Source organism: Pituophis catenifer, unplaced genomic scaffold (genome assembly GCF_029215685.1).
Source record: "Pituophis catenifer annectens isolate HBS135680 unplaced genomic scaffold, rPitCat1.0.hap2 SCAF_1, whole genome shotgun sequence".
NCBI lineage: Eukaryota > Metazoa > Chordata > Lepidosauria > Squamata > Colubridae > Pituophis > Pituophis catenifer.
The window spans coordinates 153,720,550-153,744,245 of record NW_027256881.1 but is presented as its reverse complement, the minus strand read 5'-3'; the positions used below and the strand labels follow the sequence as shown (position 1 = coordinate 153,744,245).

At 37.8% G+C, this 23,696-nt stretch overlaps 1 protein-coding gene across 1 annotated transcript; it reads right to left on the bottom strand.

Moving 5' to 3' along the window:
• Positions 1-4,110: 4,110 nt before the first annotated feature.
• C1D (C1D nuclear receptor corepressor) lies at positions 4,111-19,793 on the bottom strand. Its single transcript, XM_070956506.1, has 5 exons — positions 19,601-19,793; positions 14,112-14,272; positions 11,898-11,964; positions 11,329-11,384; positions 4,111-4,345 (listed from the first exon to the last, which is right to left on the bottom strand). The coding sequence occupies exons 1-5, from the start codon at positions 19,776-19,778 to the stop codon at positions 4,169-4,171; spliced, it is 639 nt and encodes a 212-aa protein (XP_070812607.1). The 5' UTR covers positions 19,779-19,793; the 3' UTR covers positions 4,111-4,168.
• Between the last annotated feature and the right edge of the window lie 3,903 nt (positions 19,794-23,696).

The following is a 23,696-nucleotide window of genomic DNA, read 5'->3' as shown; positions in this document are numbered from 1 at the left end:
CATTTCATTGTGCTCTACGTTGGTTTAGAGTTCTCTCTTTTTAAATTCTTTTAAATTACACAGAGCCAGTTTAATGTGGTGGTTTAAGGTATCAGATTAGAAACTGGAAAAACCCTTTTCCCCAACCAGATGAGATTAAATAATTTCTAACTATTTTTTTTAAAAAAATCCAGTTTTGCACAATAAATTAATCCTGATTCATGTTTATTAAAAAGAATATTTTTAAAAACAAATCTTTTAAAAACACTTATTATGCTACACCCCTGAAAAGCACTAGCCTCTTTGTCCACTCACGGAAGGACAGGATATTACAAGACATTAAAATAATGCAGAGAACCATCACTACATTACCTTAATGCAGTCATGGAGTTCTCTTAATGTTCTGTATTAGCCCAGATTTAAAGTTACCTGCGTTCTGTGCTAAACTGACATCCTATATTTTAGTTGTGAGTTGATCTCCTATTTATTCAACAGTGGATTTTGAGTTGCTTGAATTAATGTTTTGCAAATGTGTTTGGGAGGGGATACGTTATACATTTGGCTAGCTAATTAAAGTTTATTCAACAGTGTTGGATACAGTTGGCTGGGGAAAAACGTGTTACTAAACACAAAAAAAGTTTAAATAGAAAAAAGTGTAGGAAAGTACTCAGAGACTGAGAGGTAAAGAAAATTAATACCAGGAGACTGAAGTATCATATAAATAAAATAAATGTCCAAATATCTCTGTTGTTGTATTGTTGGTTCTCCCAAAGTAATATTTAAGCTTCTTTCTCTGCCCATTTACTAGTATATATTTGTGTTATTATTTTTGTCTATTTAAACAAAGATTTTAAATATTTTTTTAAAGACTAAATATTAAATACACTCCTGATTTCAACTCCCCCCCCCTTTTTTTTTGCCCTGAAACCATTCTCAATCTGCACATAGCATCTGATTAGGAAATGGCTTTTACAAAAGAGGAACCAGGATATGACTATTTAATTACAAGCATACACTAGTGACCAAGTCTCCTCCTTATCAAATAGTTCAAAGAGAATGTAGCAACTTTATGGAGTAAATTTGCAGAAGAGCCACAAGATCAATTCCTCTCAATGAACTGGAAAGAGGAAAACTAACATGCCCTGATTTTAAATCAACATTCAACAAGAATCATGCTTATGGAAATAGCGTTACAATAAAACTACGGTGTGACTATCAAGAGGGCCTGAATTTACTCTTATCAATACCCCTTCGATGGCCTCATTTATATTGGAAAAGATATGTCTGTAAAAGTAAACTGGACTTTGTTGTTATTGATCTCACAGATCTCTCTGACATTACACTGCAAAACCAGACACACTGTTGTATTTTTTTTAGTGTTATTAGTGTTTTAAGATAGTAGGAGTGCTGGTGACACAGTATGCAGTATTGCAGGCAAACTCTGCTCACAGACTGGAGTTCAATCCTGATGGGCTCAAGGTTTACTCAGCCTTCCATCCATCCAAGGTCAATAAAATGAGGACCCAGATTGTTGGGGGCAATATGCTGACTCTCTAAACTGTTTAGAGTGCTGTTAAGCATATGAAGTGATATGGAAGTTTGAGGGCTATTGCTATTTCTAGTTTAAATATTGGCTATTCATTTAAACTAGAGAGAGGTTATTATATTGTACTCCTATATCTGCATTGGAAAAGTTGGAGATCACTTTTGTTTTATATTTTTGGTGTATTTTTTTTGGTCACTTTTTATCTGTTCTATTATTCCTTTTCTCTGTTTTCCCCTTTATATTAGTTTATATTTTAATGCTTATTAAATATAATGAAGATATTTGTTTTTAAAAGCAACTTATTAAACTGATTTCTAGCCTCAAACAAAAGATGTGGCTTTCCTCCAAGGTTTTAAGTATCCCAAGATCTTTTATTATTTTAAGTTTCTAGTCCTGATGTTGCACATAATCTTAAAAATACTTAGATCATGAAAAACTCAGGAGGCAAGACAAGTTTCAGTGTTCCTGCTAGCCATTCCCCCAGTCAATCTATATATATAAAAGCGAAAACCACTCACACATTAATCACGAAATCTCCAGAACCATAAAGCCTACAAACTTAAAATTTGCCACGTATGTTCCTCTTGGCTTCTAGGTGCTCACTAAGAAAGGGTTTTTTGAAATGACCATCAGAGCATTAGTATTTCCTATATTATTATAACACGCTTTGATGCTAATTAGTTAGATGTTCTACTCCCTCTCCCAACTTGAAAATAACTCTGGAGAGAATGGGATAGCATAGGACAGGCCTCTGTGGGGCAAGCCTCATGGAGAGATGGGGCTAGAAAGCCTGAAGGAGAGAAGGGGATAAGATAGGGGAGGATTCAAGCTGTAAGTGTTAATTTATCAAGCCCAATCACATAGTTTCGTAGCGAAGCACGGGGATCCAGCTAATTGTAAATCCTTATGAGTCTATTTACTTTATATGATTAGATTGCTGGCAATTGTGGCATCCAGTGTAATTGTGCTTAGCATAAAGTGTGCATGGCTAGCTTTCCACAGTAGGACACTGGAACAGGGCATTAATAATGGTACTCTTTTCCAAAGAAAATACTCTCCTGGATAACAGACTTCCATTTTCATACAGAATAGGATAACCTACTGGTAACCTAATCTGCCCTTTGAGAAGTTCCCTATTTTTTAATTTTAAAATAAGTCCAGTATATGTATTCCATATAATGTATGCATTTACCTTACAGATGAACATTGACAATATTTTTTTCTTAAAATAAATTATCGCATCCTGCTACGCAGCACTATATTGTAAAGCGCTAGCACTGACCACTGTTGTATAATCCTTTGTGATGGCCTACATATCCTCCATGTTTGGAGTCTTATGAGTCAAACGTCCATGCTGGAGTCTTATGAGAGGTTGTATGTTGGAAGTGATTAGAGTATTGTGTGAGTAGTTTGGCAAATTCTCTGGTATTCATATGTATTAAGAATTCCTGCATTAAAACTATTCATCCATGTTAATAGAGATAATAAGTAGCAGGCAGTGTTTATATTTTTTTAATCAGGGAGGGAGGGAGGGAGGAAGGCTTGACAATTAGCTTTATTTGGAGAGAGGGGTATGATTTAATTGACATTTAAGTGAATGGGCAAAATCCAGTAACAGTAACAGCCATCCAATGCATCTAGAACAGCAGGGAAACTAAATGGCTAAAACCTTTCTCCCATTAGACTATTTGAATGAACTTGATAAATACAGCTGTTTACACATTGAAATAAGTTAGTTTCTCCTCCAGAACACCCTTCCAACACCTCCTGCCAAGTAAGTGATGTGTTTAAACACCGACAAGCAGCCTGCATGCACTGATGAATTTTCTCTTAACATAAACCTCCTTAATTCATCAGATTTATATCTTGACCTTCCTTCAAGCAAGACAGCATACATATCACTCCCTCATCTAATTTTCCTCCACCACCACCCTATGAATTAGAGTTGCTCTGGAGTCAGGCAGCCTTAAATCTAATAAATGAATGAATGAATGGGTTGACATCATGATCAACTCAAAGCCGCTCGGTGGGTTCCATGACTGAAGATGGATTTTTGAGTCTTCTCCGTGCTAATCTAATGCCTAAAGAACTACACGGCACTATGTACATGCCCTTTTAAGATCCAAGATGGAAAAAGATAGCCATGCGAAATATTTCTTAAAATGCCCAGAACACAAATATGGAGATTCTCAGTCATCCAGGTCATGCTTGTCCCAAAGGTGCTTTTTCAAGAGGCAACTGGACTTTCTGGTTTTTCTTTGAAGACGTTTCGCTTCTAATCCAAGGAGCTGAAGAAGAAGAACTGAAGAAGCTTCTTGGATGAGAAGCGAAACATTTTCAACGAAAAACCAGAAAGTTCAGTTGCCTCTTGGAAAAAAGCACCTTTGGTACAAATATGGGTAGATTGGAACACGGAACTTAGTGACATTATCTGTCTGTGAACTAACGAAGATTTTAAATTAAAAAATGTTATTTCACGAGTCATTATGTGAATAACCTTTTCTGGATATTCATTTCTATTGGAAATAAAGATCAGATTGAAAAAAACAAAGTTATAGGAGGAAAAAATAAAAATTTCAAAGCCATTTTATTACATATAAAACTTTATTAAAATAATTCTAATTGATATCAAACAGGGAGATTCTAATGTGTTTTTTTCTTTTTGGCTGGAATGAGACTTTTCTTTGCAGATTTGCTTTGAGTTTTTGGTTCGTAGAGTGCATTTCGTAAAAATCTCGCTGCCGCGCCTTTATCCAGCTTGGCAGCTTTTTTCCTTTCTTCAATCTCTTTTACTTTGTTCATGTATGTCCTTATTCTCTCCTGAAATACATGAAAATATTAAAAAGCACATTTCCTATCATAGCAAAAAGAGAAAAGCAGAAATATTTTCAAACTCAAGTCAGCTGGAAAAAAAAGGCCAATAGTGAAGTTATTGAGACGTTCGAGCAGTATTTCAAAATAAGAGTGGAGGCTTTCAAATGTTGAGCAAGTATTATCAGGAATACATTAAAAAATTAAAGTGAAATGCCCTTTCCTGGAGTTGTATGAGGAGGTTTCATTGGTTGCATGAGTGAACAATTCTCTGGCTGAACCCATATCCACAGCAATCTCCTAGTGCCTAGGCCAGTGATGCCCAAACCAGAAGTCCAGCTGGCCGGTGAGCATGCGTGTGCCAGAAACCAGAAGAGCAACAGAGGGGGCTGTGTGCCACTTCTGGCATGCATGCCACAGGTTTGTCATCACGGGCCTAGGCCAAGGGTATCAAACTCGTGTCGCCACGGCAGCATCACGTGACATATCGGGACTTTTCCTCCCTTCACTAAACCAGGAGTGGGCGTGGCCAGCGTGTGACACATCCAGTCCGCGAGTTTGACAGCCCTGTCCTAGGCAGTGCAACCTGTGAAGTGTCCATGTTATTGAGCTACTCTCTCTTTCTTTCAGATAACCCAAATCTCAAACGTAATATCTAATATAGCAGATAGGAAGGTCATTTGACTCTGCTTAGGTGTTTCTTTCAATTGAAGTTCACCAAAATAATCAAAAGGCAGGTTTTAAAACTACCAACGAAATCAACCTAAGCAAATATGACAAGTATCAGTTGTTCTCAATTCCAAAGAAGAGGTTTAATTTTAATCCTAATTAAGTGTAATTTGTGTAAAAAATTTTCATACACTCCATTACAGCACAGAGTCTGTGTTTTATATCTTAAGTTCTTCTGCAAGATTACAAGAGAATGCTGATCCCAATTCACTTAGGTTCTTTAAAAGAAGGTGAAACAGTGTATAACACCAATATGTTATCTCCAAACTGGAGGAAATACACACACATACACAAATTAAAACCTAAATCAGTTCACTTTACAAGATAAAGTAATATACATTGGGTTGAATGTACCAGTATGTATATAAGTATACTATCTATCTATCTATCTATCTATCTATCTATCTATCTATCTATCTATCTATCTATCCACACACATACAACACACACAAGAATGAATTAAGGAAAAAATAGATTTTTTCTTGCTCCAAATCTATTATGTAGTTATATTTAGCATCTGTATACTGAAAAAGGATATTGTATTGCTAGAAAAGACATGCATAATCTCTATGATCAAGGAATTGGAGCAACTGTCCTAAAATAAAAGATTAAAGTAGGGCTTCCTATTTTAGAAGAAAAGTAAAATAGAGGGTAAAAATTATATATGGGTGAATCATTAAGGTAGTTTTTCTCCCCCTTCCTTTTCTTAATACTACAAAACAACATTGTTTAATAAATAATGGGAAATTCAGGTTGGATAAAAACAGTACTACACACAATACTTTCTTGACATATAAAATTTGCAAAAGGTGTAGTGACGATAATACCAACATTAAAAAGAAAAGAGAAGAGGAAACAACAGCAAGGTGGATAGGCTCAGTAACAATGGATATACCACAAGGAACCTTGAAGGGCCAAGTTGGGGACAGATCAGTGGTGGGTTGCCTCGGTTCGCACCGGTTCTATAGAACCGGTAGTAAAACTGGCGGGAGGCTCCGCCCACACACCAACATCATCAAAACGCTTCTGAGCATGCACAGAAGCTTCTGCGCATGTGCACGGCCCCGCTGCAAAACAGTAGTAAAGGTAAGTAGAACCCATCCCTGGGACAGATCATTTTGGAGCATGTCTATCAACATGATTGCTAAGAATGACATTGAAATAATCAGTCAATCAGTTTAACTAATCAATGGCTCCGTGTCACAGTAATAACTATGTATGTAATGCTCCACTATGTCTATTGCAGGATAGCATGAGTAGGAATCTTTAGCATCTGAATGGCCACTCCAGAATCAGAATATGCCTTTGGTGACCCACCATGGTTCTTCTTATGATATGCTAGCATGGGTGAAGTGTTGCTAAAGATCTTACGATGGAGGTAACAGAAGAAGCAACCACTTAGGTAAACTGCTGTGTGCAATATGAAGCATTGGGGCCCAGACAAAGCCTTAGTAAATCCAAGAGAACTCCGCTTCTTTTGACAACTGTATGTCTAGACTAAGCAGTCATGTACAAAATAGGAAAACAGCTTTGACCTCCATTTTGGTCTCAGTTAATTTCCCCATGCTATCAGCCATCACTTTTGCCCCAAGGCCAGAGTTCTGAGGTAGCCCTCAGCATCTCTGAAAAGGATTGTTTTTGGAACTGGGAAAGAAATGGGAGATTTTTCTTCCACTAGAACAGTAGGGCTAACATTTTATTTGATTCATACTGCATGCTTCTACTCTACTTTATCTCAATCATTCTGACAGGATATAAGAAAGAGTATGATAGGAAGTAGAACTGCATCACTAGCTCAACTAAAAAAAAAATTAGATCTTTTGGCTCCTTTTCTTCCTTTCCGGATAGTTGTGAAAAGATGACTAAGAACCTCCAGCTGTATACCTGATTATTACAAAATGGATATAAAATTAAGAACTGTTTCCTGAATGATCTTGCTTCCCTTTCAATTCTTCCTTTTATTTCATCTCTTTTTAGATTTAGGGGAGGGACTCCTGAATTATTAGTAACCTAGTTTGGGAGCCATTCTAGCAAAGGAACGATTTAACCCTTTGATCCAAGTCACCAGCATCTCCTTAACAGAGGAATTCCGTATTTCTGTAAATCCTTTTAAATATTTTAATAGCAATTAAAACCATCATCTACTTCTCCTTCCCCAAAATGCACACACACACGCACACACACACAAAATAAATGTAAATTGATGAATTATGGTTTCCTTTTAAGGGAATTTAGAGATTGCTAAATGCAATCACCCAATTGTTGCAACTCTCTCTGGAAAATTAAGTGATTTCTGTTCATTCAATTAAGGCAATTGCTTTATTTTAAATTTGTCTGCTACCAAATCTTAGTACTACTGCCTTTTGTACAAAATGTGCAAATTAATTTTGAAAAAATTACTTGTAAAAAGCACATTCTTTTAATATAGCCTTTTATGTTAAAATTACCTAAATAAAGATTTCAAAACTCAACCAAATCTGTCTGAATTCCATTTCATTTGTTATTCTAACGACACGTTAATCAAATAACAGAATAAGGCAGGAATGTTCATCAGTCATTCTGTATCCTTCAACATCACTGCAAAGGTTGTTTATTATTATTATTATTAATTCAATTTGTATGCCGCCCCCCTCCGAGGACTCAGGGTGGCTCACAATGCATTAAAATCATTATAAAAAACATTTAAAAATTAAAAACATTAAAAACATTGAAACTCATTCACACCATTCATGGCCGGATCTCACCAGATCGCAAGAGCGAGATCAACGGCCCCAGGCCTGCTGGAAAAGCCAGGTTTTCACCACTTTTCGGAAGGCCAATAGGGTGGGGATGGTCCGGACCTCAGGAGGTAACTGGTTCCAGAGAGCGGGGGCAGCCACAAAGAAGGCCCTCCCCTGCGGGCCCGCCAGCCGGCATTGTTTAGCTGACGGGACCCAGAGAAGACCAACTCTGTGAGATCTTATCGGTCGTTGCGATTTATGTGGTAGAAGGCCGTCTCGAAGATACCCTGGCCCTGAGCCATATAGGGCTTTAAAGGTAAGAACCAACACCTTGAATTGTGACCGGAGACCAATAGAGAGCCAGTATAGCTCGCAGAGAATTGGTGTAATGTGGATGTACCTAGGTGCACCCATGACAGCTCACGCGGGTGCGTTCTGGACCAACTGTAGTCTCCAAATACTTTTCAAGGGTAGCCCCCTATAGAGCGCGTTGCAATAATCTAACCATGAGGTGACAAGGGCATGAGTGACCGTGAGGAGAGCCTCCCGATCCAAGTAGGGTCGCAATTGGTGCACCAGGCGTACCTGTGCAAAGGTCCCCCTAGCCACAGCTGTCAGATGTTGCTCTAATCTTAGCTGTGAGTCTAGGAGGACACCCAAATTGCGAACCCGTTCTGAGGGGGACAATATTGCGTTTGATGTTTATGATGTTTAATTATATTATTACTACAAAAGTCCTCATTTAGCAACTGCGTTGTTTAGTGGTCATTCACAATAAAGATGGTGGTTAAAGTGCCATTTTACTTAGCAACCACTTCATTTAACAACCAACTTCATTGTCCCAATTGTAAGTCACTAGGTGAAAAATATCTGGGGCACTTTTAAAGAATGGATTCTGGTTCGGAAGGGAACAGTAAGAAAAGCAATTCACACTCTATTCTGGGTACCAAAAGAACACAGATTTTTCAAATAAGTTGCCTCAAATTAGGAATATACATAGGCACTAGATTTCGTTAATGATCTGATCTATCAGAATTCAGGAAAGAGGTTGGAAATCTACACCGTGCAATGCCTTCCAAGTTTATGGAAGCCACTGATCAGAAGAGAACGCAAGTCTAAGGCTGGTTTCATTCTTCATACTAAGGCATGATTTATTTTAGATTAGGTTGTGTGGATCCGGTCCTTGTATCTTATTCAACAAACTGTGGTCTAGTACAACCTGCAAACCTAACCAATATGTTAGTGACTACATTCACACTAAATCCTAAATCACAATTTATTATTATGTGGATAAGCCTCTATAAGCCAGGCCAGATAGCCGGGCCTTGAATTTCTGTATTGTCATTATAACCCCAACTCAGTCACTAAATATATCACAAAATATTTGGCTTAACTCATAGACTGTTTAACTGAACAAATCAGTCTGATTTATAGCATGGTTCTTGGTTCATATATAAATAACAAACCAAGATAAGTCTTCTTTCTTGTTGCAAGGGGGAGTACAAATCAAGGCTTCCACAGACTTGTACACATGGTCGTAAATCATGTCTTAGCATTATGTAGCAACCAGGTCAATACTCCACCACCACCCCCATCAAAAAAAAAAAAAAAAAAAAAAAAAGCCAGTGCTATGCAAAATGAATTCTCAGGCAACATGAAATAACTACAGTATTTCACTGAAAAGATAACTTTTCTCTCCAGGCAGATGAGAAGTCAGGTCTCGGTATCAAGTTAACAGCAAAATAAAAAAAGAGCAGCTGATTGGTCTTTTAGATACATGACGTGACATAGACATCAAATTAAGCTTTAGAAGGAAATAACACCCATTTCACACTGCATATGTTTATCAAACCTGCAAGAAATTAGAGAAGCTGAAGAATAACTGCTTTCCTCTTGAGAAGTTCAAGATAAAAGCAAATATAACATTGATTGAGCTTTTTGACATTTGGCATATTTATTGTACTTGATATTTACTAGCATGACATACTTTTCATAGCGATGTGATCTAGGAAGGAGTTAAAAAAAGTAAGTGGCAATTTGGTCAATCTTGAGCAAAAGCAGTTTTGCTTAAAAAAAAAAAAGGCAACATACTGCCACTAGCCAATATGTATATATATGTATATACCTACATTTCCCTATGAATTTTATTTCGTAATTGGTTTTATTTATTACTTGTATTTGTAGTTACCCTTTTATTGTATTAACAATGCTGCATATCTGGATAGGTGTAATATATAGAATGTAACAATTCTGGTAGCCAACTGTAGATTTGATCTGTAGTTTTTCTATCTGCCAAGCTAAATCATTTGATCTGTTTCTTCAAGTCAGCAGAATTTCTAAGATATCCAGCCTTATACACTCTGCTCATGCTTCTAAATGGATTATAAGACAAACCTCAAAGATTTATTGTAGGCAGTAAATATGTCACTAATGCAGAATTACTGGACAGAACACACATAACTGGTGCCAAAAAAGCTTTTAGCTTTGTTGCTGAACTGGATTCTTTACTGCTGAGAAAATGAATTAATGGAGGGATTGGAGTAGGGGAGGGGGAATCTTTCCCGTCTTTGCTAGTAAATCAAACACATGATACTTTTAAAGGCAGGCAGGAGTAAGAAAAGGTAGCCTTAGAGATTAACACGAGTCCAAGTATTTATAGGAAAACATACTGTACTGGAAGTTATAAATAATTATTAGACACGTAACATTTTTTCCACTCCGCAAGGAAAGAGTCGGTTGGTACAAAATTCAAACTATTAAAAAAAATGAAAAAGAAGGAAAGGATCATCTTATTTGAGAATTGAACTGAGATCAAAACATCTACTTTGAAAACGACAATATCATTTTGAGTAAAAACTATGCTTTAGTATTATTCCTCAAGGTTTTTCAAGGTAAGCAAATGAGATGAAGAACAGATTAACTCCAATGGCAGCTTTGCCTCAGGGCTACCATATCTGGTCTGCAAAACTGTGGATAACTGGCTAAAGGGCAACAAAGAAATATTGAACGTCCTGTTTTGCTGCCATCTAGAGGTCATCAAGATTTTTACAACCCAGATATACAGTAGTAGTCCAGCTTTTTGCTACAGGAACATTTGCAACGAAGTGATCCCTCAAACAAACAGCAAAATGTGTGATTCCCCACTTGTAGTAGAAGTGAAGCAATACATAGTACCATCTCTGGTCTCCACCATGTATATGGAAGGATTACACTAAGTGGGACACAGGTTTGTTGTTCTCTAATGCTGCTCTGTTACCTTCACAGTTTTTCCTGTCAAAATACTGACTGGCACTTAAACCAAACAGACTGTTTACAATAATCACCCCCTTTAGGGGGTGATTAACAATATGAGAGAACTGTATTGCAGTGTTTTCTTACACTGACAATTACATACTTCATGGAAAAAGACTGAAAACTGCATTTGTAATGTGCAATAATCAATATTTAACTCAATTATACTTTGTTTGGAATTCACAAAATTTCTGCACACCATTTTCTCAACATGAGAAGAATTTTGCATGGTAGTGAACATAAGAAACTTACCAATTCCTGTTTGACTGGATGTTCCTTTGGATTTATTCCTTGTGTAGCAAGGTACACTGCAAAGTGAATTTATTTATATCAGAATTAATTAGAAATATGTAGCAGTATATTCTTCACTATGTATTTAAAATATAGGAATGCATGACTGGAAAAGTCCTTTGTTAAATCCTTAACAATCAAAATGTAAAATGTTTTAAGACTTGGGAAAAGAGTGTATTTTGGTATTACAAAATTAAGTACAGGTGTAAGTGAAAGGAACTACACAAGAAAGAGTTTGCTTGTTTGTTTATTTCTTTATTTACTTATTTGCTAACCTCTCACGCAAGTAGCCACACAACATAGCTTAATATTTATTTAATTGCTAAGACATCACTCAGTTCCAGAGATTCAGGCAGCTGACATTCCAACAAAATTCATAATGTAAATATCACAATAGCAATATAAATATAATGAAAAGGGGGAATTATTTAAAACTCATATGAGTATTAAAGATCATTAATGTTTAAATATGCCATTAGATGCAGATTCATCCTTTATGTCATTATACATTTCTTACTCTGCATACTTACCCCAAAACATTGAATTCAATGTATAAGCAGAGACCAAATCTATTTTGGCTTGTTCAAGAGGATCTAGCTGAAATGAGAAAGATAAAATTATCTTCGTAACATTTTAATGTACACTATATCATCAGATTAAATGACAGCCTTGATGAAAATCACAGTGAATGCCATTCCTTCCACAACCTAAAGCTAGATGCACAATAGCCCTTTGTGGCGGAAATCAAACTTAACACTTTTAATTTAACAGAATAAAGGAGTTGGAAAGGACCTTGAAGGTCTTCTAGTGCAACCCCCTGCTCAAACAGGAAACCCTATAGCATTGCAGACAAATCGTTGTCCAGTCCCTTCTTAAAAACCTCGAGTGATGGAGCACCCACAACTTCTGGAGGCAAATCGTTCCACTGATTACCAGTAATCAGTACTGCAGCTACTTCAACTGACTGCTAGTTCAGCAGATCAGCGGATCAAATCTCACCAGGCTCAAGATTGACTCAGCCTTCCATCCTTCCGAGGTGGGTAAAATGAGGACTCAGATTGTTAGGGGGCAATATGCTATTTAGTATACTGTCTTTGGTGTAAGCCGCCCAGAGTCCTCGGAGAGTGGCGGCATAGAAATATGACAAATAAATAAATAAATAAATAAATAAATAAATAAATAAATAAATAAATAAATAAATAAATAAATAAATAAAATAATTGTTCTTACAGTCAGGAAATGTCTCGTTTTCTAGGCAAATCGTTTCACTGATTACCAATAATTGTTCTCACAATCAGGAAATGTCTCCTTTTCTAGGTTGAAAATTTCACCTTCTTGTTTCTGACATCATACTTTCAAATAGTTTAAGAAAATTGGGTATGAACAGAATTTAATGTCTAGATAGGTGACCAAGTTTTGACTTTGAGATGCCTATTAAAATATTCTGTATCTTGTATCCTATATAAACATAAACATAGCTATTCAAAAAACCCTCAGTATATGAATAAGCTTAAGAAATACCAGTTTTAAAATTAAACGAAAATAAGTTTGGTCACTAGAGGCCACTTGGACTCCACACAGTAGTTCTGAAAGCATGCAATGTGACAAACATTTTGCATGCCTTGTAATGTTTATAATACATGGCTAAGGTAGGCCTCTATAATGCAGAACAAGACACTCTTTCATCTAGGCTGAACAAATGAGTTTACAAGTCTTTGAAAAAGATTCAGACAGGGATTCCCTATCTATAGTTTAGACTTTTATTCATTATGCTCTTGTTCTCACCTAAAACAGAGTATGTGTTTTTTCTTGAAAAATGAGAGAACCGTTGTCTGTTTGAGTTGTTTCTCTCAACTCAATGCCTTCTAGTTGTGCTGAACATGAACTCCCATCAGCCAGCTAAGCCCATCAGCCAGCTAAGGAATTATGGGAATAAAGTCAAGAACCTCTGGTGGACACCTGCCACGTCATTTTTTTGCACAATTCATGACTCTAAAATATCATGACAGCACATTAAAAGGCAAAAACAGTTTTGGCTGCCGATGCCAATCTATCATTTTGCTCCTCTAGGACTTCTAAAAACACAACCCACAAGTTTGAACAGGAAACCTGTCAAAGGGCTATATTGTAAAGCTGTTGTGCTCATAGTTTATTTTTGACTGAAAGGCTGAAGACTTCAGGGGTGAAATTTCCTGATATATGAGCTCTCATTTTGACCCAAAGAAACGACAAATTGGATGTTCATAGGTATTTGTACAAAGAACTCAGGCAACATCTTGTGCTGTTGCTGCAGGTTAAAAAAGGAAACAAAGGATGCTTTATATATTCCTTTACTTTTTAAAAAAAAACTTTCCCTGATACATAGCACAAATTCATCTAAATTAAACATTTTTGGACTTTCCATACCAGAACTCCCTTCTAGAGACAAGGAAAGCATGAAATATACTTTGCTTTTTAGTCACTATGCATAACCCACTCAAGTGTTAAGAAAGCACCGAGCCCCTGCCATTTTTATTTATTCTAAATCTCTGTAACTGTAATTCTTTAACATCATCCAGATATATTGTGCTATAGCTCCAACCCATCCAACAGCATGGATAAAAAAGAATTATAAGAATCATAATCAACGAAATATGCCTATGTGCAGAAAGTTAAACTAGGTTGTCTCTCAAGTCAAGTTCATCAAGGGAGCAAGCAAAAATTAAACAGCAGCAAACTGTTCCTTGCTCTCATCCTCTTCTTACCTTCTGGAGGAGTTCGCTTCTGGATATGGACATCATTGTCTTCAACACGGCATCTACTGAACCAACAGCTGTTTCAAATGCTAAAAGGTAATCATGAATCTCTGTGGGGTAGTCTTCTTCGGAAGGATCCATTTTCAAGATGACACTCACTACCTCAAAAACTACCAAGAAATAATTAAGAAAACAAAGATTGTTCACAAATGGTGCCAAACCATACTGAATAGGTCACAACTGTCTGGATTCAAACATGCTATAGAAACAATATAAAACACGAGCTATACTATTTGTGAAGTAGCAAAACAGTATGGCATTAAGGTTACCACTGCCCTTAACTTGCAGGATGTAAATCAAAGATACATAAGAGAAATTCTGGGCCCTTCAAAGAAGGGTAGTAGAGGTAAGTCCTCGCCTTACAACAGTTCATTTAATGACCGTTCAGTTACAATGGCACTGAAGAAGGTGATTTATGTGCATTTTTCACACTAGGACCATTGCAGCATTCCCCTGGTTACATGATCAAAATTCGCACACTTGGCAACTGACTCATACTTATGACTGTTGCTGTGTCCCAAGGTCACATGATCACCTTTTGCAACCTTCTGACAAGCAAAATCATTGGGGATGACAGATTCACTTAACTGTGGCAAGATGGGTTGTAAAATGGGCCAAAAATTACTTAACAACTTACTTAACAGAAAATTGGGGCTCAATTGTAGTTGTACGTCGAGGAGTACCTGTAGTATCAACAACTGTCATAACATAAACTTGTTCTATTGCCAGGTTTAAGTGTGATATAGGCAGTGTGACCGTGCCTCTTAAATGCAGGAGGTCTGGTAACATTTGAGATTAACATCAAAATGAAGACTCAGTTACTTGGCCAAACACCATCCTAGGCACAACTGTTTACATAGCAGAACAGCTATTCTGGAATAGGAAGTAATTCTTTTTTTAAAAAAAAAGTTTTTTATTTTATAAACAAACAAACATACAATTCTTAATCAATCATACAATATATCATCTGAGTACATCTTTTGTATCTTGTTGTTATTCCGCCAGTATTTATCATATCTTAATTTTATCATTTCATTTATTGTAACATTCCCCCCAAATTTCTTTCTTTTCTATTAATACATTTATCTATCTTTTTATTTTAGTGAAAAAACTTTTTTTTAACAACAATTTTATCCTCAACCATCCTTCAACCCCCCTCCCCACTCCCCCCCTGACTTCCCAGAGCAAAAACAGGGTATAACATTTAACAAACATAAGCTAAAATAAACTAACTTACTACAAGATTCAAAACTCCCTCACGCTCTTTAACTCCCTTTTTAAAGATTATTCATCAAACTTCCTTTTATAAATTCTCTTATCACATTTCACATTTGTTACTAAGATCCTTTCCATACCTTCTTATCAATAAAACATTCTACAAAATACAAGTTTCAACACTTTTTTTTTTACACACATTTCACAATTGTTGCTAGGATCCTTTCCCTACCTTCTTATGGAAGTACTTCTTTAATTTATAATCTGATAGCACTAATATGTTGCAGAAATAGCAAACACCGAAATTACCATCATAAAAGACAACACTCAGGACCACACAGGTCCATCAAGTTCAAATCCTAATAAAAATATTTTTTTTAAATAAAGGTTATCTACTCTGCATCATCTCCACCTGTTCAACAATAGTCATTCACAATGGTAGCCTGAGTGATCCGTATTCCCACCTTCAATATTCAAAAATGAAGTTTGCTCTGATCGAGAGTTATTTCGTACTTTGAGAATCAAAGTGATATAGCTGGGTTCATAAAACACAGGAAACCAAAACTAAACGTTTCATATTAAAGTTCTGCACAATGTAGGAACTGTGAATGATAAACCATGTTTTGTGACCTAATGTGATGTGACTTAAAGAGTGATGATGAATAATGTGATGTAAACTCTTTACATTGATGGGAGAGGTTGGGATATAACTTCAAAAAAAGTTAAAACAAATCAAGACTTAAGGCAATACATTAATGACTTAAGGCAGTACGAACATGTTGCTGCAGTTATAGAAGAACAATTATATAATTTTTAAAAGAAAACTGAAATGGAGAAACGATTAGTCTGTCAATTAATCATTTAGAGTAGTTTCATGATATCTTCAGATATAGAAAAATATTTCTAGTTAATTAGAAAATCAATATATTTATTAATCATGCTCACAAAAATTGCCAAATGCACAGCTGATTGTTACAATTTACCAGTACCAAAATATTTGTGTTACTCAGCACAATATTTTGCACCAGAGGTGGGTTTCAGCAGGTTCTGATCAGTTCTGGAGAACCGGTAGTTGAAATTTTGAGTAGTTCGGAGAACCGGTAAATACCACCTATGACTGGCCCTGCCCCCATCTATTCTCTGCCTCCCAAGTCCCAGCTGATCGGGAAGAAATGGGGATTTTGCAGTAACCTTCCCCTGGAGTAGGGAAGGAATGGAGATTTTACAGTATCCTTCCTCTGCCACACCCACCAAGCCACACCCACAGAACCGGTAGTAAAAAATTTTGAAACCCACCACTGTTTTGCACATATAATGAAACAAACTGTATCTCACCAAAGTTCATCACAATTTCTCCCAAAATGGCAATCTCTCAACATCACGAGTCCTTATAGACAGTCAGATTTACTTCCACCTATACAAAAAGTCCTTTCTGCCTATACACAGTCATTTGATTTCTTCCTGAACTTTCTCTGACCATTTGGATTCACTGAATCTTAATTTACTTAATGTGGATTCTATGTTATGGTATAAACTGCTTAGCATTATATAATTGAATTGACCTAAAAGCATTGGTAATAAATAAGCAACAAACCACCTAAGAGGCTATTCTACCAAACAAAAACAGTAATTAGAAACTCCAAAAATATTTAGGGGTTTCTAAATTCTCCCAGTCATAAAGTGAAAGACAAACAGATAATTAAGCAGTCACTAGGGAAACAATACCAAATGGAGAAACTAGGCTGAACAAATTATCGTTTGAATCTGATGCTAAAATGACTTTGCTAAAATGAGGAAATACAATTTATAATCTTTGATTAGAGAAAATATAATATCTACATTTATTAGTGACTGGAAGCCTCTTGTGGATTTTTTGTGCAAAAGTGAACTTGTGATTTACAGTTTTGATGATTTAATAGATTATAGAAAAGAGAGTTATGATGTAGCTTAGACAAAGAGGAAAATGTATAAAGTACTTATAACTGATGTAAAAAAAACCAGGAAGCCACTTCTATCTTTATTCTTTCTTTGCTGTTTTTCTTCAACATTTTTCTTTTCTTGTACTTTTGCCATTTTGTTTTTGTTTCTTCCTCACTTTATAGTAGTTTGTGTTAGCTTTTACTTTTTGTTTATATTTTTAAAAATAAAAGTTATATGCAATTTTATATACAACCTATACAATGAGATACAACTAAAGGTGCTAAGCTTCCAAATCCCAATTGGAAGGGAGCAATGGAGGAAGTTTCCCTCTGCTGCTTGCAAAAGAGAAACTGTGAAAAACCAATACCCAACCAAAATGGAGGCTGGATTTAGGAAGGCAATTACTCTATACTGCAGCAGGAGGACACACAATTATACTAATTAGGATACACATGGAGACCAAAGAAATATCTTGGTTTTTAAGAGACATAGCAAACATTTAAAAGTACATGTTTTTGTTTTCTGAGTTCGCTGACTCCTTAAATATTGGTTTTTAGGAATATGAATAATGCCAACATTTAAAAAAGGTTTTCCCTTGCAAATTCCTATTTACCAAACATCAACTCCTAAGAGTTCCTACATGGAATATATACTTCGTAGACTTTATGGTATTGTTTCAAATATTTAATATATAGGCCAGGTTCAAACCTCTGTTAAGCCATGATGTTTAACCACTGCATGAATAGGTCACAAACTGGATGTGCATATACCATAAATCTTGGTTTACAAACTACAAAGGTTAGATTGCATAACTAGACTCATGAAACATTCAGAGCCCAATTATAGAAAAACACAACACTGAAATAAGGGAAAGTCATGTCCTATTAAAACTCTTGAATCATATGAAGCATAAAAACATAAGCATTCAGGAAACTGCCATTTAATCAATAGCTTTAAATGGCAATTGATGGACTCTGTACAATTATGAAGCAGAACAAAAAGTATAAAAAATTGGCTTTTCAAGAAACAAGTCTATAAATGGATTCTGGCATTTGGTAACTTTCACTTGTTGAAATACACACACACAACCCTTTAACAAACTGGGTTCACATATTAAACTAAATGATGATTTAAACTAGAACTACCAGATCTAAGCTGCAAAAATCCAGAAGATCACTAGATAAGAGCAATGAGCTGCAGACAACTCTATCATTTTGTTGCCATTTCATGGCCATCCAGATTTGTGTACCCCAAATGTGGTAGCTTCAATTAAGCATGGCTTATTGAATGAACCCAACTGATTAGCCTCCCACATTCTGCCATGCCAAAACCAGGTAAACAACACTATCGTATGTAATGCCGTATGAACCTAGCCAGAGTTTTATTTTGGAAAATGGTATAAATAAAACTGACCAAATTTCTCCAAGTTGAAAAATACTGAAAAACAGTATTCTGCCTTGGCATCTATTTTCAGTTATACCATACAGGATAAAGCATCATGTTAGAGACTGGATTTGCCCTAGTGGACCAAAGTGCATCAGTTCCACTGATATAAGAAGGGGTGCTTCTATTTTACCCATCAGTCTCTCAGAGAGATGCTACAACATGGCACTTCATAGTGGCATAGCCCAGATTGTTCCAACATCCCTCCAAATCCATAGCAACATTTTTTCAAAATGATACAGGGGATAAGAAAGGAGGCTAGAAAGTGGTTAAAATCAGGCGTCAAGTCGCCTGCCACAACCAGAGCAGCTAAGTAGAACTTCCAGCTAAAGCACAGCCTTAGCAAGCCAAGGTCTTTCTTCAGTCTATTTATTGTCCAGCAAAGGCAGAGATGATGGCACTAACCCCGCAAGGTGCAACTTCTCCCTCAAAAGTCCCAAAGGTGCTTTTTTTTTTTTTTTTCAAAAGGCAACTGGACTTTGTTTTTCCTTGAAGATGTTTTGCTTCTCATCCAAGGAGCTTCTTCAGTTCTGGCTGTCAGAACTCACCCAAGGAGCTTCTCATCCAAGGAACTTCTTCAGTTCTGCCTTGGATGAGAAACGAAACGTCTTCAAGGAAAAACCCAGGAAGTCCAGTTGCCTTTTGAAAAAGCACCTTTGGGACAACCATGACCTGAATGACTGAGAAGCTCCATAGACAGGTCTCTCTCAAAGGCCTGCTCAGCTGGCCCGTCCCTTTGCGCAGCTGGAAAAGGATGTTTCGGCCACGGCTGCTCCCAACCTTCAGGGCCGCGGACCCCGTTTTGACGACAAGATCAACGTGGCCAAAGGAACCACCCACCGCAAGCGCCATCCACCTACCCAGCCTCCTGCAACGCTTCCGCGCGAAAAGAAGGGCGCAACCTCCCCACCGCCGGCCTCGCCTTCCCTTGCCGTGACGGAGGCGAATGCGAAAGACGAGACGTAAGCAGGCGGAGCTACAAGTATTTGCTCCCGACCGGCTAGTCCGGCAATAGTAATGGAAGATTCTTCCCAACATAGAAAGGTGGTCCAATCCGATCCCTTCCCCCCCCCCTCCGCCTTTCACCAGCCGCGATCCAAAGAGTGGGATCAAGTTGCTTTAGTAATGCGGCGCGCCCCTCCGGGTTTGGCGCAGTAAAGGCAGAAGCCTGGCAAGGAAACAGCCGGTCGGCTTGCTTTGAATGGTGATTATTTAGAGCCAGGCACGGGAAGGTGATTCTGTTTCCCGCTGTGGTCCTGTGGAGAAGGCATTTCGGCAGGCGATGCGTTGTCAGCGGAGGAAAAGGAACAAAAAAAGGTCGACGGAGGCATATCAGTACGGTTGCTATTAAAGGAGCTTTCTCGGCTTAGCGCCCGCCCTCCCTAAAAATGGAAAGCCAAGCCTTAGGAAGAGGCCGGAGGTGGGTCGGAAGAGGCTGCAATGCTCCTGATTTATTTAAATCTAAAGATTTAGATTTTTAATATTATTTAAATTTAAATAAATTTAAAGTTTATAAAATAAACTTTATTGTCAAGTTTTCCCCAAGTGTCCTGGTCCATTTCAAGGTTTGTTTGGTCGTGTGAAAGCGTGTGCAATTACATAATTCAATCCTAGCTTATTTCTCAGCCGCTAGTGGCGCTCGGATATTACTTTTAACTCCGAAAACTAATAGTGTGGTTAGTTGTGGCTGGGGGACCACCCAGGACTCTTGGGGGCGCAGACTAGAATAGGAAATTGAAAAACCTCATGGAAGAAGGTAGGGGCACAGTGCTTCCATATTAAATGTCTAGAAAACTGCCTGGGAGTATCCATTTAATGACCACTGCCAATTTTATTATCCACAAATACCAACAGCACTTAGACTTATATACCATTTCACAGGGCTTTACAGCCCTCTCTAAGCGGGTTACAGAGTCAGCATATTGCCCCTAACAATCTGGGTCCTCGTTTTACCGACCTTGGAAGGCTCAGTCAACCTTGATCGGAAGAGATTCGAACTGTCAAACTTCTGGCTGTGGAGACAGAAGTGTGAGAGGGGAAAACGTTTCAGAGAAGGACACCCCACCCCATATAGTCAGTTTTGTCCTGGGAAGACCTAAACCAGTCAAGTGACCCATTAAACATACGTAGCCCACCAACAGAAAGAACTGGAGAAATTGAGCAGCTGAAAAACGCCCTTTACAGGACTAGATGTTGAACTTGAGCACTACAGGACACACTTCTCAAACCTTGATTGGCTACAGTGATCCAGTAATGCCTGGCCAGTGGAGTGGATGGTAGCAATGTCACTAAGCCTTATCAATACTTTCCTGGTATTAAGCTTATGGCATACTTCATACTTGAGAAAATAGATGGGGAGCTCTTAAAATGACTGCAGCTAGAAGCATTAAGAGATTTGATTACATTAATGGCTGAGAGAGTTAAGGTGGTGTAGGAACAGGGCTGATGTGTTCCCCACACTTCCATAATCCTCAATTTGTCTTGCTATCTGGCAAAATCTGATTTAGACTGGATTGTGTTAGATTGCTATGTGGCTTCTTCACTTTGAGCTTTATGTAAACCCTGTCCTTGTGATTTATGACTTACCACTTTCTGTGAACCTTGGCATTATGATTTCTTCATTAAATCAAGACCAAAACCCATGGCATATCCAGCTTTATATCTCCATGCTGGACCATTCTAGTGATGCTATAGAGCAGTGATGGCTAACCTTTTCTGGACTGAGTGGCCAAAGTGCGCGTGCACCCGAAACCCCAAAATGCAATGCGTGCGTGGCCCCCGCACATACACCCCCCCCACACACATGCACACATGGGCCCCCGCATGTGCCCCGCCCCCATGCACGCACACACACACACGCCCCCCACGCATGTGCAGCAGAGACCCGAAGATCTTAAGTTATAAAGGCACTTGAGCCCATAGAAATAGTCTTAATCAAGTAGAAGTGCAGCTACGAAACATCAGCTTTTCTAATCTTTCCCTCAGTAGCTACAATTTGCTGAGACAATAATTTTCATCATGTACAGTATATTACAGAATGGTAGCTATCCATGATCCTGATTGCTGCTCATTTGAATCTTCTGGTTTCCTTTGGATATGTTTAATTCAGCCTGCTTTTCTTTCCCTTTGAGGTAGATGCAAGCCCAGGCTCCCAAAATAATTATTGCTTTGCCAGCCTTCACATGTTAACTAATCTGATGGGGATGCTGCTAACCAATCTTGGGTCTGATTTGTGATCTCTGCATATATAGTTACAGCCACTTCATTAAACTGGATCACAGACTTCTCCCACCACTGGGCCCTTGCCTTTCACTCCAACCTTCCTATGCCTCACTAGCTCAACCTCTTTAATTGAAGTCTACTTGGTTGCATCTGCAGAAGCATTTCTTATCCTTGTTCCTTTACATACAGATGTAAATTTTAGGGTGTTAATTTCTGACTTGTTTACTGTAGTCTGGTCAATAAGTATGAACAAAAGGGACCCAAAAGAAACCATCCTCATATTCTAGAGCCGTGATGGCAAACCTATGGCACGCTTGCCGCAGGTGGCACGCGGAGCCATATCTGTGGGCACGTGAGTGTTGCCCTAGCTCAGCTCCAGCGCGCATGTGCGCATCGGCCAGCTGATTTTTGGGCCTTCCGGGCCCACTGGAAGTCGGGAAATGGGCCATTTCCAGTCTCCAGAGGGCCTCGGGGGGGGAGGTGTTTTCACCCTCCCCAGGCTCCAAGGAAGCCTCTGGAGTCTGGGGAGGGCGAAAAATGGGCCTACCGGGCCCACCATTAAACTTTTTGCTGTCATGTGCCAAAAGCGGGGGTAGCGCAGGGGGGGTTGCGTGCACATGCATGGGGATGCGGGGTGTGGGGGGGCATTAAATTATGGGTGTGGGCACACGCACGCACAACCGCCCTATGCTCCCCATGCTTTTGGCACGCGATGGCAAAAAGGTTAGCCATCACTGTTCTAGAGACTATGGGAGAGCTCATGAATCTCATGAATTCCTGTTGCTATTCAAGGTTAAATAGCTACACAGTCTGGATGTATGAACTGAAAGGAAAATAATTTGTAATTCATTATTTCTGTTAGATTGCCAATAAGGAATCAAACCGCATTGTGATGAATATACATCAGAACATTCTAGATCCCATTTTTCCACCTTTGACTTTCTATCTGATAATACAAGAAATACCAGAGAGGAGGAAGACTACATTGCCATAAAACTTTAGTTAAATTAACTGCAGTTAAGCTTTCATTAACTGAAAAATCTCAGCTTTTTGGTAGCTCTTTGTACTGAAGAGCTACCAAAAGTTGAGATTTTTCATATTCTCATTTTCATATTCATCCCTTCCAGAAATGTGATCAAAGCAACTTGACTTCTAAATTTGTTTAAAATGTGGATTTTGTACTGAAGCAGACAAATGAAATCCTTTTGTACAAGGGGGAACTGCTATTTATTTTCAGAACCCATTATAAATAAGGCTGCATTCAATCAATCTAATGAATCACCATGACTTGGTCAGCACAATAAATTATTTAATAAATTATTGTTGCTGTTGTTGGATTTAAAACTCTCTTTGAATCATAAACTAACCAAACTGTTTGCTAGTACATTAGATTAAAATGTGATTGGCTAATTGTATTCAGTGTCACTATATTCATGTAATGCTTATCCATGATTAATATAATCATAGCTCAATTAACCCAGTTAATTACATTTCACATAAATGTGCTGACCATTTATCTATAGGGGCTATGATTTGTGGTTCAATTTGTCATGCAAACCATTATATCATACAACCATAAAGCCATAATACAAGCCACTATGATAACAGTTTCTTAATAAACCCTTGGGAATCCTTAGAAATCCTATAGGTAGCTTCTCTGACATACTTGTTTCAATGCTTGTCATACAAACCCTGTTTTATCTTGCTTGATTTCTCTGTAATATGCCCAATCTC

What these genes read in the sequence shown, in the direction of transcription:
- C1D (XM_070956506.1), bottom strand. Translation starts at nt 19,778, where the DNA reads ATGTTGGGAAGAATCTTCCATTACTATTGCCGGACTAGCCGGTCGGGA. An exon ending in GAAGCGAACTCCTCCAGAAG is followed by an intron (nt 11,965 to 14,111) that starts GTAAGAAGAGGA and finishes TTCTCATTTCAG; the next exon opens with CTAGATCCTCTTGAACAAGC. An exon ending in ATTGAATTCAATGTTTTGGG is followed by an intron (nt 11,385 to 11,897) that starts GTAAGTATGCAG and finishes TTCACTTTGCAG; the next exon opens with TGTACCTTGCTACACAAGGA.